Source organism: Ranitomeya variabilis, chromosome 1, assembly GCF_051348905.1.
Source record: "Ranitomeya variabilis isolate aRanVar5 chromosome 1, aRanVar5.hap1, whole genome shotgun sequence".
In the NCBI taxonomy this organism is placed as follows: domain Eukaryota; kingdom Metazoa; phylum Chordata; class Amphibia; order Anura; family Dendrobatidae; genus Ranitomeya; species Ranitomeya variabilis.
In genome coordinates this window covers 139,276,836-139,301,045 of record NC_135232.1, presented here as the reverse complement: position 1 = coordinate 139,301,045, position 24,210 = coordinate 139,276,836, and the positions used below count along the sequence as shown (strand labels likewise).

Here is a 24,210-nt window from a genome sequence, read left to right as displayed (position 1 = left end):
ATTCTTCCCCGCAACATTTTATTGTTCACAACTTGGCATTTATGGTTGTTTTTATTCGATTAATTAACCTTTATTTCTTTTTCTTTTTTTTGCTTTCTCCCCAAGTATATTTACATGCACAATGGCATTTTCAGATACTGCCAGAAATCAAACATTAGAAATAGCTATGGTGGAGTGGGGGATTCTAGTACGTATCAAATGAGCTAGTTTGATTTCTGGCGTCTCGGCGTATCATGTGGTGTACGACAACCACTAGAAAGCCATTATCCACTTGAGTGCAGGGGTAATGCTTTGCAGCCCACTTCTACTTTGAAGGGGTCAAACATATTACATCCTTAACACCTTATTTGCTGAGTGCACATGCAACACTGAACTCTGAAGTCGTGAAAAATGGAGCGTTCTCCATGGAAACGCACATTCTTGACTCTTAATTGCAAGAAAAGGCGATATGGCACAGTGGTTAACATGATTTGAATTCTCTGACTTGCCGATTTAATACTAGCCTTTACTAAAGTGCTTGGAAATGGATGATGCTACAGCATTATTTTCTATGAAATTCTATATCATCACTTTTCTGTTAAGTGGTTTCTAAATTAATTGGCAGCACGTCCTTTTAATTGATTGATGGTGTTCTAATCTGAAGCTAAAAACATCACTGACGAGATCCAAAATGTAAATATTGTTGCATGGCAAAGACAATCTGCGGGCACTGCGAATGACAATGTTTCAAGAAAGTCCAGGTATATGAGAATGCATATTATTGGTGGGAGTGCAAAACATAAAATGTGTAAAAATAAAAGATATAACCCCGAAAAGGCCGAATAAATCACAGGCATGTTATAGAACATGCAAAAAGGTAAAGATAACCATATTCACTTAGGAACTTTGCAGTTATTTGTTTTTTTAAAAACCACCACTTTTGATCCAAAGGTTGGGCCTGGTATTGCAGATAAAGCTCAACTGAAATGAATGAGGCTGAGCCTCAACCCCAAACACAGAAGAAAGTCATCTTGCTTCTCCAATCCTATTAATAGTAGTAGAGGTAGGTAGTGGGTAGTTGGTTTTTTTTGTTGATGTTGGGGTACATGCATATGTACTGCATTTTTTTTCTGCCAAAAATTTAATTTTATACCACACCATTTGGGATAGTTTCTTCACCAAATACACCGGAATTATGGTTCTGTTTGTTAAAAAAAATTGTCTTACTTACATTACAATCACATTTATTATGTGATTGTATCACCGCAGTTCAGGCTGTGAGGGAGCGCCGCCTCAGTGACGTCACCGCTAGTCACTGAAGCTGCTCTCGCAGCACCTCATTCACTAGTGGTTTTCAACCGGGACGGTCGCATCTTTGCACCGCCCAGGTTGAAAACTGTATGTTCCCCAGATATGGATTACTGCATGGGACACAACGACGGACAGGTATGGTATATTGTTGGTTTGTTATTTTACTTTTATTACAGGAGATCGAGGGCTTTGCAGGAATTAGGTGAGATCGTAAGAATGGTTTAATTAAGAATAATAAAGGAGTCTGTGTGTTTCTTTCAAATAAAGGACTTTATTCTGGCTGTGTCTTTATTTACCATACAAATATAAGATTAGTAATGGATAGGTGTCTTATAGACACTTCTCCATTACTAAGCCGTGGGCTTGATGTCACCTAACGGTGACATCAACCCCCCCAACTATTACCCCACTTGCCACTACTACAGGGCAAGTGGGAAGAGCGAGGTTAAGTGCCAGAATAGGCGCATCTTAGAGATGCGCCTTTTCTGGGGCGACTGAGTGCTGATGTTTTTAGCCAGGGGGGGCAATGTCCATGGCCCCTTCCTAGGCTATTAATATCAGCCCGCAGCTGTATGCATAGCCTTTGCTAATTGTTAACTATAGGGGTCTCAACATCATTTTTTTGGCGGGGCTCCCCTATTTTAATAGCCATTAAAGGCTAAGTATACAGTTGTGAGCTGATATTCATAGCCATGGGAAGCTCCATGGGTATTACCCCCTTCCCAGGCTATAACATCTGCCCCCAGTTGCTGGCTTTCCCACTGCTGGTTTTGAAAATTGTGTGGGAGCCTTTTATTAAATACATGTAAAGTAATTTGCACACACACACGCACACACACACTGTACTAATTGTATTTGTCACTGACATCTATATATCTACCTATTCTATATGTATTTACTGTATGTAATCCATCTCTTGTATCCTGTCGGCTCCTGCAGTGACTTTACAGAAACCGGCAGATGAATTACCTGCTTTTCTTCTATCTTTCTGTGCAATATACAGTGGGGCAAAAAAGTATTTAGTCAGTCAGCAATAGTGCAAGTTCCACCACTTAAAAAGATGAGAGGTGTCTGTAATTTACATCATAGGTAGACCTCAACTATGGGAGACAAACTGAGAAACAAAAATCCAGAAAATCACATTGTCTGTTTTTTTTATCATTTTATTTGCATATTATGGTGGAAAATAAGTATTTGGTCAGAAACAAACAATCAAGATTTCTGGCTCTCACAGACCTGTAACTTCTTCTTTAAGAGTCTCCTCTTTCCTCCACTCATTACCTGTAGTAATGGCACCTGTTTAAACTTGTTATCAGTATAAAAAGACACCTGTGCACACCCTCAAACAGTCTGACTCCAAACTCCACTATGGTGAAGACCAAAGAGCTGTCAAAGGACACCAGAAACAAAATTGTTGCCCTGCACCAGGCTGGGAAGACTGAATCTGCAATAGCCAACCAGCTTGGAGTGAAGAAATCAACAGTGGGAGCAATAATTAGAAAATGGAAGACATTCAAGACCACTGATAATCTCCCTCGATCTGGGGCTCCACGCAAAATCCCACCCCGTGGGGTCAGAATGATCACAAGAACGGTGAGCAAAAATCCCAGAACCATGCGGGGGGACCTAGTGAATGAACTGCAGAGAGCTGGGACCAATGTAACAAGGCCTACCATAAGTAACACACTACGCCACCATGGACTCAGATCCTGCAGTGCCAGACGTGTCCCACTGCTTAAGCCAGTACATATCCGGGCCCGTCTGAAGTTTGCTAGAGAGCATTTGGATGATCCAGAGGAGTTTTGGGAGAATGTCCTATGGTCTGATGAAACCAAACTGGAACTGTTTGGTAGAAACACAACTTGTCGTGTTTGGAGGAAAAAGAATACTGAGTTGCATCCATCAAACACCATACCTACTGTAAAGCATGGTGGTGGAAACATCATGCTTTGGGGCTGTTTCTCTGCAAAGGGGCCAGGACGACTGATCCGGGTACATGAAAGAATGAATGGGGCCATGTATCGTGAGATTTTGAGTGCTAACCTCCTTCCATCAGCAAGGGCATTGAAGATGAAACGTGGCTGGGTCTTTCAACATGACAATGATCCAAAGCACACCGCCAGGGCAACGAAGGAGTGGCTTCGTAAGAAGCATTTCAAGGTCCTGGAGTGGCCTAGCCAGTCTCCAGATCTCAACCCTATAGAAAACCTTTGGAGGGAGTTGAAAGTCCGTGTTGCCAAGCGAAGAGCCAAAAACATCACTGCTCTAGAGGAGATCTGCATGGAGGAATGGGCCAACATACCAACAACAGTGTGTGGCAACCTTGTGAAGACTTACAGAAAACGTTTGACCTCTGTCATTGCCAACAAAGGATGTATTACAAAGTATTGAGATGAAATTTTGTTTCTGACCAAATACTTATTTTCCACCATAATATGCAAATAAAATGATAAAAAAAACAGACAATGTGATTTTCTGGATTTTTGTTCTCAGTTTGTCTCCCATAGTTGAGGTCTACCTATGATGTAAATTACAGACGCCTCTCATCTTTTTAAGTGGTGGAACTTGCACTATTGCTGACTGACTAAATACTTTTTTGCCCCACTGTAAATACATATATATATATTTGTGTGTGTTACTGACATGTATATACAGCTCTGGCAAAAATTTAGAGACCACCACATCAAAACCCTGTCATGGGCAGCCCAATCTCCAGACCTGAAACCCATTGAAAACCTCTGGAATGTAATCAGGAGGATGATGGATAGTCACAAGCCATCAAACAAAGAAGAACTGCTTAAATTTTTTCTCCAGAAGCATTGTGAAAGACTGGTGGAAAGCATGCCAAGACGCATGAAAGCTGTGATTAAAAATCTTGGTTATTCCACAAAATATTGATTTCTGAACTCTTCCCGAGTGTTGAAACATTAGTATTGTTGTTTCTAAATGATGATGAACTTGTTTTCTTTCCATTATTTGAGGTCTGAAAGCATTGTTTTTTTTTTTTTATTTTGACCATTTTTCTTTGTCAGAAAAAATAAAATTTATTGGTTGGAACTTCGGAGACATGTTATCAGAAGTTTTTAGAATAAAATTTTTTTTTACATTTTACTCAAAAATATACCTTTAAAGAGAAAAATTAGACAAACTGAACATTTTGCAGTGGTCTCTTAATTTTTGCCAGAGCTGTGTATATATACTGTATTTTTAGGGACTATAAGACGCACTTTTGTTCCCCAAAATTTTTGGGGAAAGTGGGGGGTGCGTCTTATAATCCGAATCTGTGTGCTGTGCTATGCTGTAGAGGAGGGGGGCGGCTCTGGAGTGGTGTCAGGGGGCTGGGGTGGGCTGCCTGCAGGCTGCTGAGACAGCAGGAAGTTCTGTGCTCCTGCTCATTAGCCTCATGTAATATTCACTGCACCTGCTGTCCATCACCTCGGTGCTGAACCTGTGCTGAGTTGATTCACAGGGGAGCAGCGAATATTACATGTGCCTGCATCTTCCCCCCACTCCCATCATGGATATGGCCCCCAGTCACTCTTATATTCCCCCCCTGTGCTGCTGGCAGGCACATGCTTCCCCCTCCCTGTGCTGCTGGCAGGCACATGCTCCCCCGGTGCTGCTGGCAGGCACATGATAAATCAACAAACACTTAACTCACCTTCCCCTGATGGCTCCGTGCTCACAGCTCCTCGGTTGCTTCCTGTGTCTGTGCTGACATCCGATCATGTGATCGGCACAGCACAGTGATGACATCACTGTGTGCCCAGGTCACACGATCCGATGCCTGGGAAACAGGAAGCGCAACCGAGGAGCTGTGAGCACAGAGCCGTCAGGGAAAGGTGAGTTAAGTTTTTGTTATTTTATCATGTGCCTGCCAGCAGCACAGGGGGGAGCATGTGCCTGCCATCAGCACAGGGAGGGGGAAGCATGTGCCTGCCAGCAGCAGAGGGGGGAGCATGTGTCTGCCAGCAGCAGGGGGGTGGCATGTGCCTGCCAGCAGCAGGGGGGGGAATCATGTGTCTGCCAGCAGCAGGGGGGTGGCATGTGTCTGCCAGCAGCACAGGGGGTGGCATGTGTCTGCCAGCAGCACAGGGGAAAAGCTGTCTGCCAGCAGCACAGGGGGGCATGTGTCTGCCAGCAGCACAAGGGGGGCATGTGTCTGCCAGCAGCACAGGGGGGCATGTGTCTGCCAGCAGCACAGGGGGGGCATGTGTCTGCCAGCAGCACCGCGGGGCATGTGTTTGCCAGCAGCACGGGGGGGCATGTGTTTGCCAGCAGCACTGTGGGGCATATAGTGACTGGGGGGCCTGTACCTGCCAGCAGCACTGGGAGGCATATAGTGACCGGGGGGCTGTACCTATCAGCAGCCCAGGGGGGGCATATTGTGACTGGGGGGGGCATGTGCCTGCCAGCAGCACAGGGGGGCATGTCCCTGCCAGCACAAGGGGGCATATTGTGACCGGGGGGCATGTGCCTGCCAGCAGCAAAGGGGGGGCATGTGTCTGCCAGCAGTACAGGGGGGCATATAGTGACCAGGTGGGGCATGTGCCTGACAGCAGCACAGGGGGGCATGTGCCAGCACAAGTTTGGGGGTTATATAGATACCAGGATGAGGGACATATGATTTGTAAGACGGACACTGGCATTATAAGACAGACCCCCATTTAACATAAAAAAATATTTTTTTCTCCTTTTCTTCACCAAATTTGGGGGTGCGTCTTATAATCAGGTGCGTCTTATAGTCCGAAAAATACGGTATATTGTATACTGTATAGTATACTGTCAGTGTGATTTTACTGTATGCAGCACATGAATTACCGGCTTTTCAAAGGCAGGTGCCGGGCCTCTCTGACCTTTCCCGGCGCCTGTGCACTGCAGTACTTTGCTCTGCCCTCAACAGGGCAGACAAAGTTCGCCTGCGCCGGAGTCGCAGCTTGAAGACAAGAAGAGGACGTCATCATAAGAAGATGGGAGGCCCCGGACCGCGACGCCCAACGGACCAGAACCGGACCGCCCCTGGGTGAGTGTAATCCAACCTCTTTTTCCTCATCTTTCAGGATACATCGGGGGCTTATCTACAGCATTACAGAATGCTGTAGATAAGCCCCTGATGCCGGTGGGCTTAGCTCACCTTTGATTTTGGGGGTGACAGGTTCCCTTTAAGAAGATCTGCTCAGAGGCAAAAACTGCTATTGTATTTACAGGAACATGTAAGTGCACATGTAATCTATTATTATTAGTCTGGAGGGTCTCATTTTTAGTTGAAGGCTGCAGATTTTATCGCAGCTACTTGCTCCGCTGCCTCCATCATTCCATAGGATTGTGTCCAATTTCACAGATCTGTAAATCTGTATGAGGCTTTTCTGTATGTTCTCTTCATTTAGGCACTTTGGTTATACTTTTTTGTGCTTGAGCTAAATACAGATTACACTGGCGACATTTCTACCAAATTACTTGGTAATAAAGCGACTATCACTATTTTGACCCAAATTGCGTAGTTCTAATGAGCGGAGGAACGCATTTTGCCCTCTGGCAGTTGTAGAACGACTACTCATTATTGGATGATAATCCAACAATAGCCATAAAACTGTATTAGTTGAGGAGCTGGTGAATTCAATTCCATCACGGTGCTTTCCTTTTTGCCCTCTGTGGTCTTGCAATCATTTTCTTGTATGTTACAGTTGTTATGGGCAATGCCAGTAAACCAGTGCTGTGTAAATGTATTGTGTGATATTACTAGTTGCCATATCCTCACTGCAAATTATATCCAACACAGTTCTGGACAAATTATAATTGTATAGGTCCAAGGAACAGATGACCCCTGAATTGTTTTTAACCCGAATAACCAGGTTTCATTTAGAAAAAAAATAAAATCCGGAGACAGAGTATGGGTTTTAGTGTATAAATATAAATTGTGAATACAGGGAAACAAATGAGGTCTTGTTAGTGCAGAAGTGAAATCTAAGAAAAGGAAGATATCTAACGTATTGTGGGTCAAGCAAAGGTTCAACTTTCTAACAAGAAAGCTTTTCCTCTCCCAAAAAAGTAATCAGACTTTGGAATTTGCTTCAAGATGAAGTAGTGTCTACAAATGTACTCGGAGAATTTAATCTTAAATTGGATTCCTTAGGGCGTGCAGAAGCCTTTTGATTATGCCAGTGTTTTTCATCAAAAAAATTCCGCTCCTATACATGACTCCTCTGGTAACACATTTTTATTGTCTGGATGATGAGACTTCCTGCACCATTGTCTAAGGGAGCTAATACAATTGTTTTTTTATTCTCTATGTGACAGATGATTAATAAACTTTACCAACTTTGTTCAGTTTTAGCCTATATGTTATCTACACCGCATTTCCTCAGTGTCAGACTAGGGTTCCTTCCTCCCCGCCCCATTTTTAGAATGTGAATGTCTACTTACAATTACACTATAAACTTTATTGGTCTATTACACACACAGGATATATCAATAATAAGGTAAAATAGGCTTAGTGTTTACTTATTCCATAAGAAATAGATCCTAATGGCAAGTGAAGGCAGTCCCAAATCCAGCAAGTGCTCTGGCTTGCATAGGCAAACTCCAACTCCTACAGGTAGCCGTTGGTTGACAGGTCCAGTGTTGGGCTTCATCACTGTGTGCTCTCGCACAGAGCAAAATGCCCATAATATTGGCACCAAACAAAGGTTCATTTACTGTATTATAAACCTATAGCATTTTCTATTTTTAGCCCTGAATACAGAAGATCCGCAGAAAAAAGCTCTTGATGCCCCCTTACAGCTGAGTCAACTGAAATACCTGTCAACCTTTATTGACCTTTTTTTGTGGCTTGAAAAAAATGTGGAGAAGACGACTTCAGAAACCCTGTCTCCATCTTGTTATCCAGAAATAAAAGGAAAGGTACAAGGTAATATGTTAAACCAATATTCATATGAAATTTGTCATAATGTATATGAATTGTGGTCGTGTACAGGATTATATTCACATTGGATATTCCTTGGTACTGCTATTACAGTGGTGTGCACCCTTCAGAATTTGTCTTATTTCTGCCTAAAGTTGTCCTAAAAAGAAAATAAAGAAAACCAAATTAAACAAATAAGACAAAATATTAGAATTTGTCAATTTTAGGACATGAGGAAAATTATCAAATTTCGCGTCTGAGAGTGGCAAATGTATGTGAACCTTTGCTTTCATTATCTGCTGTGACCTCCAGGTGCAGCAATAACTGCATCTAAACTTTTCTGGTAATTAAGTCATTTGCACATCAGAAACCTATTCGTCCCTATAAAACAGCTTTAACTCTGTTATATTGGTGGGTTTTCTCCTATAAACTGCCCACTCTTTGTCCTTCCAAGACATTTGTATTGGACTTGGCTATTCCAAACCTTTATCTTTATTCTTCTGTAATAGTGATGAGCGAGTATACTTATTGCTCCGGTGGGCTCCGAGTATTTGTGACTTCTCGGAGATTTAGTTTTTGCTGACGCATCTGCATGATTTACAGCTACTAGCCAGCCTGAGTACATGTGGGGGTTGCCTAGTTTCTAGGGAACAACTTTGGGTTGTTGTCTTGCATCATGACCAACATTTCCTTGAATTCCAGTTAACCGCTTCGCGGCCACCCACTATAGATAAATGTCAGCGCTTGATGGGCTTTGTGCAGCGTTGATGTTTTCAGTCAGCGGTCTTTCAGCTCTCAGGAAAAAACAATACTTTTTCACCATACCCCTTAATAAAAACTGGAATACAATGCGATCAAAAAGTCAAATGGGAATAAAAATGGTATAGCTGAAAACGTCATCTTGCCCTGCAAAAAAACAAGCCAACCTACAGCTCCGTCTGTGGAGAAATAAAAAAAGATAAAGCTCTCAGAATATAGCAATGCAAAAACAATATTTTTTCTTTAACCCCTTTCTGACATTGGACGTACTATCCCGTCGAGGTGGGGTGGGCCCGTATGACCGCCGACGGGATAGTACGTCCAGCGCGATCGGCGGCGCTCACGGGGGGAGCGGGGCCGATCGCGGCCGGGTGTCAGCTGCCTATCGCAGCTGACATCCGGCACTATGTGCCAGGAGCGGTCACGGACCGCTCCCGGCACATTAACCCCCGGCACACCGCGATCAAACATGATCGCGATGTGCCGGCGGTGCAGGGAAGCATCGCGCAGGGAGGGGGCTCCCTGCGGGCTTCCCTGAGCCCCCCGCAGCAACGCGATGTGATCGCGTTGCTGCGAGGGTCTTACCTCCCTCCCTGCCTGCTCCAGACCCGGATCCAAGATGGCCGCGGATCCGGGTCCTGCAGGGAGGGAGGTGGCTTCACAGAAGCCTGCTCAGAGCAGGCACTGTGAAGCAGCCTGCACTTCTCTCAGATCGTTGATCTGTCAGAGTGCTATGCAAACTGGCAGATCACCGATCTGTATTGTCCCCCCCTGGGGCAAAGTAAAAAGGTAAAAAAAAAAAATTTCCAAATGTGTAAAAAAAAATAAAAAAATATATTCCAAAATAATGAAAAAAAAATATATATTATTCCCATAAATACATTTCTTTATCTAAATAAAAAAAAAAACAATAAAAGTACACATATTTAGTATCGCCGCGTTCGTAACGACCCGACCTATAAAACTGGCCCACTAGTTAACCCCTTCAGTAAACACCGTAAGAAAAAAAAAAAAAAGACAACGCTTTATCATACCGCCGAACAAAAAGTGGAATAACACGCGATCAAAAAGACAGATATAAATAACCATGGTACCGCTGAAAGCGTCATCTTGTCCCGCAAATAACGAGCCGCCATACAGCATGATCAGCAAAAAAATAAAAAAGTTATAGTCCTGAGAATAAAGCGATGCAAAAATAATTATTTTTTCCATAAAATAGTTTTTATCGTATAAAAGCGCCAAAACATAAAAAAAATTATATAAATGAGGTATCGCTGTAATCGTACTGACTCAAGGAATAAAACTGCTTTATCAATTTTACCAAACGCGGAACAGTATAAACGCCTCTCCCAAAAGAAATTCATGAATAGCTGGTTTTTGGTCATTCTGCCTCACAAAAATCGGAATAAAAAGCGATCAAAAAATGTGACGTGGCCAAAAAGTTACCAATAAAAACGTCAACTCGTCAACTCGTCCCGCAAAAAACAAGACCTCACATGACTCTGTGGACCAAAATATGGAAAATTTATAGCTCTCAAAATGTGGTAACGCAAAAAATATTTTTTGCAATAAAAAGCGTCTTTCAGTGTGTGACGGCTGCCAATCATAAAAATCCGCTAAAAAACTCGCTATAAAAGTAAATCAAACCCCCCTTCATCACCCCCTTAGTTAGGGAAAAATAAAAAAAATGTATTTATTTCCATTTTCCCATTAGGGTTAGGGTTAGGGCTAGGGTTGGGGCTAGGGTTAAGGCTACAGTTAGGGTTGGGGCTAAAGTTAGGGTTAGGGTTGGGGCTAAAGTTACGGTTAGGGTTTAGATTACATTTACGGTTGGGAATAGGGTTGGGATTAGGGTTAGGGGTGTGTCAGGGTTAGAGGTGTGGTTAGGGTTACTGTTGGGATTAGGGTTAGGGGTGTGTTTGGATTAGGGTTTCAGTTATAATTGGGGGGTTTCCACTGTTTCGGCACATCAGGGGCTCTCCAAACGCGACATGGCGTCCGATCTCAATTCCAGCCAATTCTGCGTTGAAAAAGTAAAACAGTGCTCCTTCCCTTCCGAGCTCTCCCGTGTGCCCAAACAGGGGTTTACCCCAACATATGGGGTATCAGCGTACTCAGGACAAATAGGACAACAACCTTTGGGGTCCAATTTCTCCTGTTACCCCTGGGAAAATACAAAACTGGGGGCTAAAAAATAATTTTTGTGGGAAAAAAAAGGATTTTTTATTTTCACGGCTCTGCGTTATAAACTGTAGTGAAACACTTGGGGGTTCAAAGTTCTTACAACACATCTAGATAAGTTCCTTGGGGGGTCTAGTTTCCAAAATGGGGTCACTTGTACGGGGCTTCTACTGTTTAGGTACATTAGGGGCTCTGCAAACGCAATGTGACGCCTGCAGACCATTCCATCTAAGTCTGCATTCCAAATGGCGCTCCTTCCCTTCCGAGCCCTCCCATGCATCCATATGGGGTATCAGCGCACTCAGGACAAATTGGACAACAACTTTTGGGGTCCAATTTCTCCTGTTACCCTCGGGAAAATACAAAACTGGGGGCTGAAAAATAATTTTTGTGGGAAAAAAATTTTTGTTTTATTTTTACGGCTCTGCATTATAAACTTCTGTGAAGCCCTTGGTGGGTCAAAGCACTCACCACACATCTAGATAAGTTCCTTAGGGGTCTACTTTCCAACATGGTGTCACTTGTGGGGGGTTTCTACTGTTTAGGTACATTAGGGGCTCTGCAAACGCAATGTGACGCCTGCAGACCATTCCATCTAAGTCTGCATTCCAAATGGCGCTCCTTCACTTCCGAGCCCTTCCATGCGTCCAAACGGTGGTTCCCCCCCACATATGGGGTATCAGCGCACTCAGGACAAATTGGACAACAAATTTTGGGGTCCAATTTCTCCTGCTGCCCTCGGGAAAATACAAAACTGGGGGCTAAAAAAATAATTTTTGTGGGAAAAAATTTTTGTTTTATTTTTACGGCTCTGCATTATTAACTTCTGTGAAGCCCTTGGTGGGTCAAAGCGCTCAAAACACATCTATATAAGTTCCTTAGGGGGTCTACTTTCCAAAATGGTGTCACTTGTGGGGGGTTTCAATGTTTAGGCACATCAGTGGCTCTCCAAACGCAACATGGCGTCCCATCTCAATTCCTGTCAATTTTGCATTGAAAAGTCAAACGGTGCTACTTCCCTTCCGAGCTCTCCCATGCGCCCAAACAGTGGTTTACCCCCACATATGGGGTATCAGCGTACTCAGGACAAATTGTACAACAACTTTTGGGGTCCAATTTCTTCTCTTACCCTTGGGAAAATATAAAATTGGGGGTGAAAAGATAATTTTTGGGAAAAAATATGATTTTTTATTTTTACGGTTCTGCATTATAAACTTCTGTGAAGCACTTGGTGGGTCAAAGTGCTCACCACACCTCTAGATAAGTTCCTTAGGGGGTCTACTTTCCAAAATGGTGTCACTTGTGGGGGGTTTCAATGTTTACGCACATCAGGGGCTCTCCAAACGCAACATGACGTCCCATCTCAATTCCTGTCAATTTTGCATTGAAAAGTCAAACGGCGCTCCTTCCCTTCCGAGGTCTCCCATGCGCCCAAACAGTGGTTTATCCCCACATATGGGGTATCAGCGTACTCAGGACAAATTGTACAACAACTTTTGGGGTCCAATTTCTTCTCTTACCCTTGGGAAAATAAAAAATTGGGGGCGAAAAATAATTTTTGTGAAAAAATATGATTTTTTATTTTTACGGTTCTGCATTATAAACTTCTGTGAAGCACTTGGTGGGTCAAAGTGCTCACCACACCTCTAGATAAGTTCCTTAGGGGGTCTACTTTCCAAAATGGTGTCACTTGTGGGGGGTTTCAATGTTTAGGCACATCAGGGGCTCCCCAAACGCAACATGGCGTCCCATCTCAATTCCAGTCAATTTTGCATTGAAAAGTCAAATGGCGCTCCTTCGCTTCCGAGCTCTCTCATGCGCCCAAACAGTGGTTTACCCCCACATATGGGGTATCGGCGTACTCAGGACAAATTGTACAACAACTTTTGGGGTCCATTTTCTCCTGTTACCCTTGGTAAAATAAAACAAATTGGAGCTGAAGTAAATTTTTTGTGAAAAAAAGTTAAATGTTCATTTTTATTTAAACATTCCAAAAATTCCTGTGAAGCACCAGAAGGGTTAATAAACTTCTTGAATATGGTTTTGAGCACCTTGAGGGGTGCAGTTTTTAGAATGGTGTCACACTTGGGTATTTTCTATCATATAGACCCCTCAAAATGACTTCAAATGAGATGTGGTCCCTAAAAAAAAATGGTGTTGTAAAAATGAGAAATTGCTGGTCAACTTTTAACCCTTATAACTCCCTAACAAAAAAAAATTTTGGTTCCAAAATTGTGCTGATGTAAAGTAGACATGTGGGAAATGTTACTTATTAAGTATTTTGTGTGACATGTCTCTGTGATTTAAGGGCATAAAAATTCAAAGTTGGAAAATTGCAAAATTTTCAAAATTTTCGCCAAATTTCCATTTTTTTTGCAAATAAACGCAGGTAATATCAAAGAAATTTTACCACTATCATGAAGTACAATATGTCACGAGAAAACAATGTCAGAATCGCCAAGATCCGTTGAAGCGTTCCAGAGTTATAACCTCATAAAGGGACAGTGGTCAGAATTGTAAAAATTGGCCTGGTCATTAACGTGCAAACCACCCTTGGGGGTGAAGGCGTTAAGATATTTTAAGATATTGGAGTGCATTATTCTATATGGAGGACTATGTGGAGTGCATTATACTAAATGATTTAGATGAAGATTATATTTAGATACCGTATTTAGATTATATTTAATCATTTAGATGAAGGAATTGAGGATAAATTGAATTTGCTTATGACACAAAGCTAGGAGTGATAAGGTAACACTAGAGAAGAGAGTGAGCGGATTCAAAAAGATCTAAACAAACATCCACTATTAGGGTGCGACACCATAGTTGTATTCAGGGTTAAAAGTTAGGAGCTCTGTCAGAAGTTTTGTGCCACCCCCTGAAGCAAAACCTGAGCTACACCTCTGATTTGGAACATTTCTCAGCTTTCTTATACCACTACAAGAAATATATATACGGTACATTTCTCTTATATTTATACCACTTTTGTGAAGTATATTATATTGAATTTTCTGGCTGTGCTCACCTACACCACCTTTCCCAAGAAGCGCCATCCTCTACAGGATCTATAGATGTCACTGAATTCTTCGAGCTGACTAAGGCTACTTTCACACTAGCGTCGGGCTCGGCCCGTCACGGTGCGTCGGGCTGAGGTTCCCGACGCTAGCGTTGTCTCCGCCGCACAACGGGGGCAGCGGATGCATTTTTCCAGCGCATCCGCTGCCCCATTGTGAGGTGTGGGGAAGTGCGGGGAGGTGGGGGCGGAGTTCCGGCCGCGCATGCGCGGTCGGAAAAAGCGGACCGTCGTGAGCAAAAAATGTTACATGTAGCGTTTTTTGGTCCCGACGGTCCGTCACAACACGGCGCAACCGTCGCACGACGGTTGCGACGTGTGTCAATCCGTCGCAATACGTCGCTTAATGTAAGTCTATGGGGAAAAAACGCATCCTGCAAGCACTTTTGCAGGATGCGTTTTTTCGGCAAAATGACGCATTGTGGTGGATTGCAGTTAACGCTAGTGTGAAAGTAGCCTAAGAAGACCATTGTGACTTGAGAACACAAGTGGAGACATGGGTAGCAGACCTGGAAGACTGCAAGGGTCCTGTAGGTAAGTATATGTTGTTGTTTTTTTGTTTTCTTTCAGGGCACCTGTCAAACCCGTTAACCCTTTAATTACGAGGGAAGGTTTCATCTTAGTGCTTTCATTTTATTTTCCCTTGATTTCAACAGCCATACATTTTTTATTTTTCTGTCAACATCGCCATATGAGGGCTTGTTTTATTTGCAGAAAAGTTGTTGTTTTGAATCAGATCTTTCACTTTACCATACAATCTACTGGAAACAGGAAAAAAATTCCAAGTGAGGTGAAAGAGCAAAAAAAACCAAAACACAATTCTACCCTTGTTTTTTGGGTTTTGTTTTAACAGCATTCATTGGGTGATAAATATGATCTTGCATGATGATCCTCGATGTCAGTATAATTACAGAGATACTAAGCTTGTCCAGTTTTTTTTTTTTTATTATTATTATTATTCCAGGGGTAAAAAAAATGTGTTAGTGTCAACATTTTCTAAGACCCATAACTTTTTTCTTCATTGATGTAAATGAGTGGGAGCTTGGTTTTTGCTCTCTGAGCTTATAAATCTATTGATACCAGTTTGGGGTACATATAACATTTTGATTTGTTTTTATTGCATTTTTTGGGGAAATGTGGCAGCGACTTCTGATGTTCGATTTTTTATTTGTCATATAAAGTACAGTGTAACTAATTTTATATTGTGATAAATTAGACAAAAGGTCCTTCCATTGCTTGTTGGTGCTGACCTGACAATTGGGCCCACCATGGGATTTACCAGCTCTCCAGTGGGCTAGTTCGAGCTTGGTAAAATATCATTTGTATTTGCGTTGTTTCACCTAAAGGACTCAAGATTATTTCTTATACATTTTTATTATGATTTTCTTTGTCACCTTTTAGTCACACTTTGATGTGTCTTAAGTCAGTCAAACATACTAAAGATATAGGCATGTCCTAGGTATTTTACACCCTTTTTAGGTGCTAAGATGAATTTATATATCTGGCCTTTTGTCATTATTTTGACATATTCCCAAAAAACAACAACGAGGGAAATTGATTTGACAATTTGCTATGTGAACAGTTTTTATGTTCAGTGGCATCAGTTGTGGTACAGAATGTTTCCAGTGTGGACAAATTATCACTGCATTAAACCTCCTCTTTGTGTCTCACTATGGACGATGAACTGGTGTATAAGGCCCGGGGTCAGACGGTCATGGTCAATATGGGGACTTCAATGCTCGGACCAATCATAGGTTTTGAGAACTGAACTTACAACCTCTTATGTGTCTGTGAGATTGTAAGTATGGTTTGGGACACTCGTGGTCTGTTGAAGGATTGCAGTCTAGGAACGGACTTTGAAATATGTTTGTTAGGGGTAGAGTTCCCGTCTCTGCACAGGGGGAATCTCGGGCCATCTCCGCTGCGGTCTCCCATTCTTCTCCTGCCGCAGTGGAGTCTGCTCAGCGGAGACGTCGGTCCCAGCGTCTCGCTCAGTCTGACTCTGTACAGAGAGTTACTGCTGCTTTTCCTGCTTCTGCCATTGAAGTCAGTGCTGGGCAGCGGCGAGCAGATGCTTCTGGGACTAAGTCCTGCTTTTCTCGTTCTGAGCATGCCCAGAGTAAGATCTCTCAGTGGAGATCGAGGGTCACATGATCAGACACTGCAGCTAAGGTCCTGTAGGTGCTCACGCTCTGTGGCAGCCTCTCATTGGTCCTTCCAGGAAGGTCCTGTTCGTGCTGCAACTATTTAAGGCTCGTATGGCCACACGGCCATGCGCTAGTATTGCTCTTTATTTATGTACTTTGCGCCAGTGTGGTCTTGTATGAGTGTGTTCAGGGACCCGGCTGAAATAAGCCCCTAGAATGCTGGCACCTCCGGCGATGAGTTTGTATGCTTGGGTATTCAGGGACCTGGCCGAAATAAGCCCCTAGAATGCTGGCACCTCCGGCGAGAAGTTTTGTGTGCATGCATGACCACTGACTGCTCTTGTTTAGGCAGTTAGCCTGTGCCTCTGTGGAGTCTAACAGGGTGCAGCGCTTTGAGTTCACGGCTGCTCTGTGAAGTAACAGTTAGCTAACACCACCATTTAGTTCCGCTATTTGCTAGCAGCAGGTTCTCCTGCACGGTGGACCCCGGGCTGCGAACGCATCTATCATAATAAAATCTATATATTCATTTGGTGTGTTCCGCTAGCCCTAACATAACTTAATACTAGCGCCAGGGTCTGGCTAGTAAATGGCGGACATACAGCAATCTTTGCGGTATATCCAGCAGCTGGAGGGTAGGTTGGCGGCTCTCGAGAGCTCAACCTCAGCTGTGGATATTTCCGCAGTTGCTGTACAGGCTGCTAGCATGGCTGCAGCAACCTTGTCCACTGCCACCCCTGTTCCGACATTTTCGCGCCTCCCGCTGCCAGAAAAATTTTCTGGAGAAAGCAGATCTTGTAGGGGATTTGTGAGTCAGTGCTCTATTCACCTCGAGCTACTGGCTGCACGTTTTCCCACAGAGCGGGCTAAGGTGGGATTTATTGTGTCCCTTTTGTCGGACTGGGCGTTGGAATGAGCTAAGCCGCTGTGGGAGCGTGACGATCGTGTGGTGCAGAGTGCTCCGTTGTTTCTGAGCACTCTGAAACAGGTCTTCCTAGGACCTCAAGTCACCCATGATATGGCGCTCCAACTGCTGGCATTAACTCAGGGTGAGTCCTTGGTCAGCCAACTTGCCATCCGTTTCCGAACTTTAGCTTCAGAGCTGGAGTGGTCGGATAAAGCCCTTATCCCCATATTTTGGAGGGGGCTGGCTGATCACGTTAAGGACGCTCTGGCCACTAGGGAGATTCCAGCCACACTGGAGGAGTTAATAACTGTCTCTACCCGTATTGACCTCCGTTTTAACGAGCGGAGGTTAGAGCGAGCCCAGTGTAGGCGGAGGTTTCGGCTGGCTCCCACCTTCACCAAACCTCTGGAATCTCCGGTCCAGGTTCCTGGGTCACATGAGTCCAGGGAGGTGTCTCGAGCGGGTTCTAAGTCCCGGACCGCTTGGGCACCCAAGGTCTGTCATGTTTGCCAGCAGTCTGGACATCTTGCCACCAGATGTTCCCAGCAGTCGAGGAGACGTCAGTCTCTAGTGGTAGTCGGTGGAGGTACACTAGATACGGCGATGTTTGCCTCAAAATTGTCCTTTAAGGGGACAATTATTATTGGCTCATCTTCCCACTCAGTAGAGTTCTGCGTGGATTCTTGGGCGGAGGGCAATTTTATGTCTTCCGCCTTCACCCAACATCATGCAATACCCCTGGTTATGCTAGCGCAACCAGTCACGGTACGAGTGGTGAATAGGTCGACACTGCCCTCACAGATAACTCACCAGACCATTCCTTTTACTCTGTCCATGTCGCCATCCCATCAGGAGACAATATCTCTGCTCGTCATACCTGAGGGAATTGATGAGGTCCTGTTGGGGATACCTTGGTTACCGTACCACTCTCCACATATCGAGTGGTCCTCAGGCAGAATTTTGGGATGGGGTGAGTCTTGTGAGGGTAGGTGTCAAAGGGAGTGCGTTCAGGTTGCTACTACAGAGGTACCCGCAGATCTATCCTCTCTCCCAAAGCAATACTGGTCTCATGCGTACGTGTTCTCCAAAAAGGCGGCGGAGACCCTTCCGCCTCACCGCCCCTATGACTGTCCTATTGACCTCTTGCCTGGTGCTGAGATTCCCCGGGGTCGAGTTTATCCGTTATCTCTCCCGGAGACGGAGGCTATGTCTCAGTACATCCAAGAGAATCTGGCAAGAGGGTTCATCAGGAAGTCAATGTCGCCTGCTGGGGCTGGGTTCTTCTTTGTTCAGAAGAAGAATGGAGAACTGTGTCCATGTATAGATTACTGGGGTCTTAACGCCATCACCGTTAAGAACAAGTACCCATTACCCCTGATATCTGAGCTTTTTGATAGGCTACGGGGAGCAAGGGTATTTACAAAATTAGATCTGCGGGGTGCTTACAACCTGATCCGCATCCATGAGGGGGACGAATGGAAGACTGCTTTTAACACCAGGGATGGGCACTATGAGTATCTGGTGATGCCCTTCGGGCTCTGTAATGCCCCAGCCGTTTTCCAAGACTTTGTGAACGACATCTTTCCGGATATGCTCACCACCTCGGTCGTAGTCTATCTGGATGATATTCTCATCTACTCTCCAGATATTGACTCCCATCGGAGAGATGTTCGCAAAATCTTTGACCTCTTACGGGCAAACTCCCTCTACGCCAAGTTGGAGAAGTGCGTGTTTGAGCAGGAGTCCTTGCCATTCCTTGGTTATATCATCTCTGCCCAGGGTTTGGCTATGGATCCTGCCAAGCTACAGGCTGTGATGGACTGGGAGGAACCCCATTCTCTTAAGGCGGTGCAGCACTTTATGGGGTTCATTAACTACTATCGACAGTTCATTCCACACTTCTCAACTTTGGTAACTCCCTTGGTTGCCCTTACCAAGAAGGGAGCAAATCCCAAATTGTGGTCTGAGGAGGTCTCCAAGGCCTTTAATTCCATAAAGTCACACTTCGCTAGCGTTCCCATCCTACATCGCCCCGATGTAGACAAACCATTTATCATGGAGGTGGAAGCCTCATCTGTTGGTGCTGGAGCAGTCCTCTTCCAAAAAGATGCTCAGGGTCGGAAGCATCCTTGCTTCTTCTTTTCTAAGACCTTCTCACCAGCAGAGAGGAATTATTCCATCGGGGACAGGGAGTTGCTGGCCATGAAGTTGGCTTTCTCGGAGTGGAGACATCTCTTGGAGGGAGCTCGTTTTCCTTTCCAAGTCTTCACAGACCATAAAAATTTGGTGTACCTGCAGACAGCCCAGCGGTTAAATTCTCGCCAGGCTAGATGGTCCTTGTTCTTCTCCCGGTTCCATTTCACCCTCCATTTTCTTTCGGGGGAGAAGAACATTCGTGCCGACGCTCTCTCTCGCTCCGTTGTGTCATCTGTGGAGGAGGAAGAGGAGCCTTGGCTTATTGTCCCCACTGAGAGTCTGAGAACCGTAGCTCCGGTTTCGCTAGAGTCTGTGCCTCCGGGCAAGACTTTTGTACCCATTAGTTTGCGACCGGAGGTTCTCTCGTGGGCTCATTCGTCCAGGGTGGGTGGATATTTTGGGACAAAAAGGACATCTGAGCTGTTGGCGAGGATGTACTGGTGGCCACATATGGTCCGTGATGTCAGGGATTATATTCAGGTGTGTGTCTCCTGCGCCAAAAATAAGTCTCCTCGACAACGGCCAGCTGGGTTACTCTATCCATTGGCGGTGGCAGACAGGCCCTGGGAGATGGTCGGGATGGACTTTGTGGTGGGTTTGCCCAAGTCTCGGGGCTGTACCATCATTTGGGTTATCACTGATCATTTTTCCAAAATGTTGCATTTGCTGCCTCTTCCACGGTTACCTTCGGCACGGGCCTTGACAGCGTTGTTCATAAAGCACATCTTCCGCCTACATGGTATGCCAGACAAAATTGTCAGTGACCGGGGTCCCCAGTTTGCGTCTCGGTTCTGGAGAGAGCTTTGTCGTCTTCTCAGCATTGAGTTAAATCTCTCTTCCGCATATCATCCCGAGATGAATGGATTGGTAGAGAGGACCAATCAGACCTTGGTCACATATCTGCGACATTTTGTCTCAGCCAGGCAGGATGACTGGGCATCCTTGCTACCGTGGGCAGAGTTTGCGCTGAACAATGTGGTAGCCGACTCCACTGGACAAACCCCATTCCTCCTCAACTATGGTCAGCATCCGCGGGTACCTGTGCCTATGCCCGCGTCTTCTGCCAACTCCAGGGTGGCAGACTGGGCTGTGGAAGCACGGGATATTTGGGACCACACTCAGAATGCCATTCAGGCCTCCAAGGAGAGAATGAGGTCCTCCGCCGATGCACATTGGCGCCCCGCTCCGACCTTTGCTCCTGGCGACTTAGTGTGGCTCTCCGCCCGTAACATCAGGCTGCGTGTAGAGTCCACTAAGTTTGCACCTCGCTACTTGGGTCCTTTCAAGGTCCTCAAACAGGTTAACCCTGTGGTCTATTGTTTAGCCCTTCCGCCACGCCTGGGTATCACCGACACCCTTCATGTGTCCCTCTTGAAACCTGTATACATGTCCCGGTTTTCCGAGTCATCTGCCGGGACATCGGGTTCGTCTACGGACGATTACGAGGTGAACGCTATTTTGGGGTGCAAGGTGGTTCGTGGCAAAAATTTTTATTTGGTGGACTGGAAGGGTTACGGTCCTGAGGATAGGTCCTGGGAGCCTGCTGAGCGCATTCGGGCTCCGCAGCTCATTGCTGCCTTCGAGCGTAGCGAGGTCCAAGGAGGGGGGGGCCCTCGGAGGGGGGGTAATGTTAGGTGTCGAGTTCCCATCTCTGCACAGGGGGAATCTCGTGCCATCTCCGCTGCGGTCTCCCATTCTTCTCCTGCCGCAGTGGAGTCTGCTCAGTGGAGACATCGGTCCCAGCGTCTTGCTGAGTCTGACTCTGTACAGAGAGTTACTGCTGCTTTTCCTGCTTCTGCCATTGAAGTCAGTGCCGGGCAGCGGCGAGCAGACGCTTCTGGGACTAAGTCCTGCTTTTCTCGCTCTGAGCATGCCCAGAGTAAGATCTCTCAGTAGAGATTGAGGGTCACATGATCAGACACTGCAGCTAAGGTCCTGTAGGTGCTCACCCTCTGTGGCAGCCTCTCATTGGTCCTTCCAGGAAGGTCCTGTTCGTGCTGCAACTATTTAAGGCTCGCATGGCCAGTAGTATTATTATTATTTATTGTTATAGCGCCATTTATTCCATGGCGCTTTACATGTGAATTGCTCTTTATTTATGTACTTTGCGCCAGTGTGGTCTTGTATGAGTGTGTTCAGGGACCCGGCTGAAATAAGCCCCTAGAATGCTGGCACCTCCGGCGAGGAGTTTGTATGCTTGGGTTTTCAGGGACCTGGCCGAAATAAGCCCTGAGAATGCTGGCACCTCCGGGGAGGAGTTTCGTGTGCATGCATGGCCACTGACTGCTCTTGTTTAGGCAGTTAGCCTGTGCCTCTGTGGAGTCTAACAGGGCGCAGTGCTTTGAGTTCACGGCTGCTCTGTGAAGTAACAGAGTTAGCTAACACCGCCATTTAGTTCCGCTATTTGCTAGCAGCAGGTTCTCCTGCACGGTGGACCCCAGGCTGCGAACGCATCATCATAATAAAATCTATATATTAATTTGGTGCGTTCCTCTAGCCCTAACATAACAATGTTTATCTGAACCTGACCTTAGTGGGATATTGGTGGTATCTGGTACGTACGGGCATTAAAAAAAATGACAGGACACCACTGAAATAAGTGTTAATGAAAACTATGGGAAATGAAGGGAGTACCAATAAGTAACCAATGGGGATGATGCTTTGATAATTACAGGAGCCCACAAGATGTAAGCTGGAATTTGTGTGGTTGCTTTTTGCAAATTTTCCCTTGAATTAATCTTGACAGATTTTCTCCCTTATCCAATGATAAAGTTTTGTTTGTGCATAGAATTAGATGATCCATTTAGGAACTCTGCAATTTTCTACATTTTGATCTTGTGATAAAAATCATTAATTGGATTGAGAACGTGTGTTGTGATGTGAGATCAGAATAGAATTTAACTAGTTTTCTCGTATGTTCTATATTGAATTTTTTTATTAGGCATCAAATCCTTTTTGAGAACTATACAGGGAAAAGATATAAAATGTCAAATGCGATAATGAAGAATAGTTTTACTTTTCTGATCTGTATAAATGTGAACAATGGATTTTATATTCATTATTGTATTGCATTGTTCTAAATACTAAAGTAAAGACGAATGTTCACCTTTATCTTGGTTTATAACAAAAAATGTAGGCAGGATGTTTTAAGTAGAACCTGCTTTTCCTAATCTTCCTTAGGTGAAAGGAATTGTTATAATAGAAAGATTTTTCCCAAGAGGTACCATGGGATAGGCAGAGGCAGCCTTGCTCTTTCTGCCCTTTTATCAGTGGTAACATTTTCCTATTGTAAAAAGTCATCACAAATGAACAGAGAATATAGAATGATGGCAGTCATATTGCCTGTTTAGAGCTTTCAGTGTTCTTTAAAAACTTAATAAAGGTCTCTACTGAGGTTGGATTAAAAGAATCTGTTAAGAAGGCAATTGCTTCCCAAGAGATAACCTCTAATGATAAGAAAAAGGGGAAAAAAGTGTTATTGCTGCTTTCACATTGTCAAGACAGAAAGGTCTCTGTATCTTTGTCCTACAAATGAATTTTGAGAATAATCTCATACTGCTTGGAGAGATAAAAATCCAGGTACTTCTTGCCTGCCAGCATCTTAAATTTTCACTAAGGATTTGATAAGGGATTAGAAGTTTTCTATTTGTGTAAGCTGCCATAGTAGGTGTGATCAGAAGCCTGGTAGAATAAGGGTCTGTAGGAACACGTGATTGCTGAATCCTCTATAACTTATTTTTAGCAGTAATTTTATTGGAGCAGCTTATTACTGAAATTTTAACACATCTAGAGATGTCAATCTTGTGATAGGGACAATATATTGTGCTTAAAAATAAAAATATAAAGGGATAAAGTGTATTTCTAATCAGACTTTCATGAAGCACAGGACTTACCATATACAAAAAACCACAAAATGCGACAACATGGTATACCACAGTATCAAATACCAGATAAAAATGTACTAAATATTGAATATATTCTATATAACTACCACAATTGTAAAATTCCCAAATCAGCAATGCTCCTTTTTTGTGTTTAGGGAGTCGGAGAATGGATGCCAATGATGATAACATGAGAGAAAACGTTATCCTGGATGAAAGTTCCTTGCTAATGAATGAAATGGTATGATTATTGGAGCCTGTTATGATGTAGTTTTTGGGGCATTATTGCAGCTCCAATTGACTATATACGTGTCCATTGGTTCTTGTTTACCATCTTGTTCACACATCGCTAATATGCTCATTGTGTCTTTTGGTTTTGACAGTAATGATTCTTTTTTATCGGCATAATCTATATGATCGTCCTACAAATGAGCGGTTTTCTAGTTTGCTGGGTAATCTGTCATGTTTACATGGACCCATAATTGTTAAGGAGTGTTCCTACCCATGTAAATGAAGAACTAGATTACATGTCCGTAGCCAACTTGAAGATTTAGTGGCAAACCATAGGCCATAAAAAAATGATCTCACAATTATAGGCTCTTTTAGCTGTAATTTGTAGGTGAATTAGCCCCATAGGATTGGTCCATATAAACTAAATAGACTCAAGGTTCTAATAAGAGAATTGGGCTTGTTTCTCGCATACATTACACTTGGTGTGTTAAAGAGCCTTTCTGAACAGATGTAGTGAAAGTGGATGTTAATATTGAGTCTGGTCCGAAATCTGAATCGGTCCCTGATACTGAGAATGATGGTGACGAGGTTCAGCACTGTGTCTTCTTCACTGTTGCAGTGCGACCTCATCCAAGTCCGGCAGG

The 24,210-nt window shown here is 44.2% G+C and overlaps 1 protein-coding gene across 4 annotated transcripts in view; it reads left to right on the top strand.

Annotated features, from left to right (window-relative positions):
• Positions 1 to 24,210, top strand: part of KIAA0825 (KIAA0825 ortholog) — a 565,784-nt gene that overhangs the window by 75,929 nt on the left and 465,645 nt on the right. For all 4 annotated transcript variants that reach the window (XM_077289188.1, XM_077289179.1, XM_077289208.1 and 1 more), the window contains exons 5-6: positions 8,021 to 8,197; positions 23,494 to 23,576. In XM_077289188.1, coding sequence (XP_077145303.1) covers positions 8,021 to 8,197; positions 23,494 to 23,576 — 260 coding nt within the window. The remainder of the gene's footprint in view (positions 1 to 8,020; positions 8,198 to 23,493; positions 23,577 to 24,210) is intronic.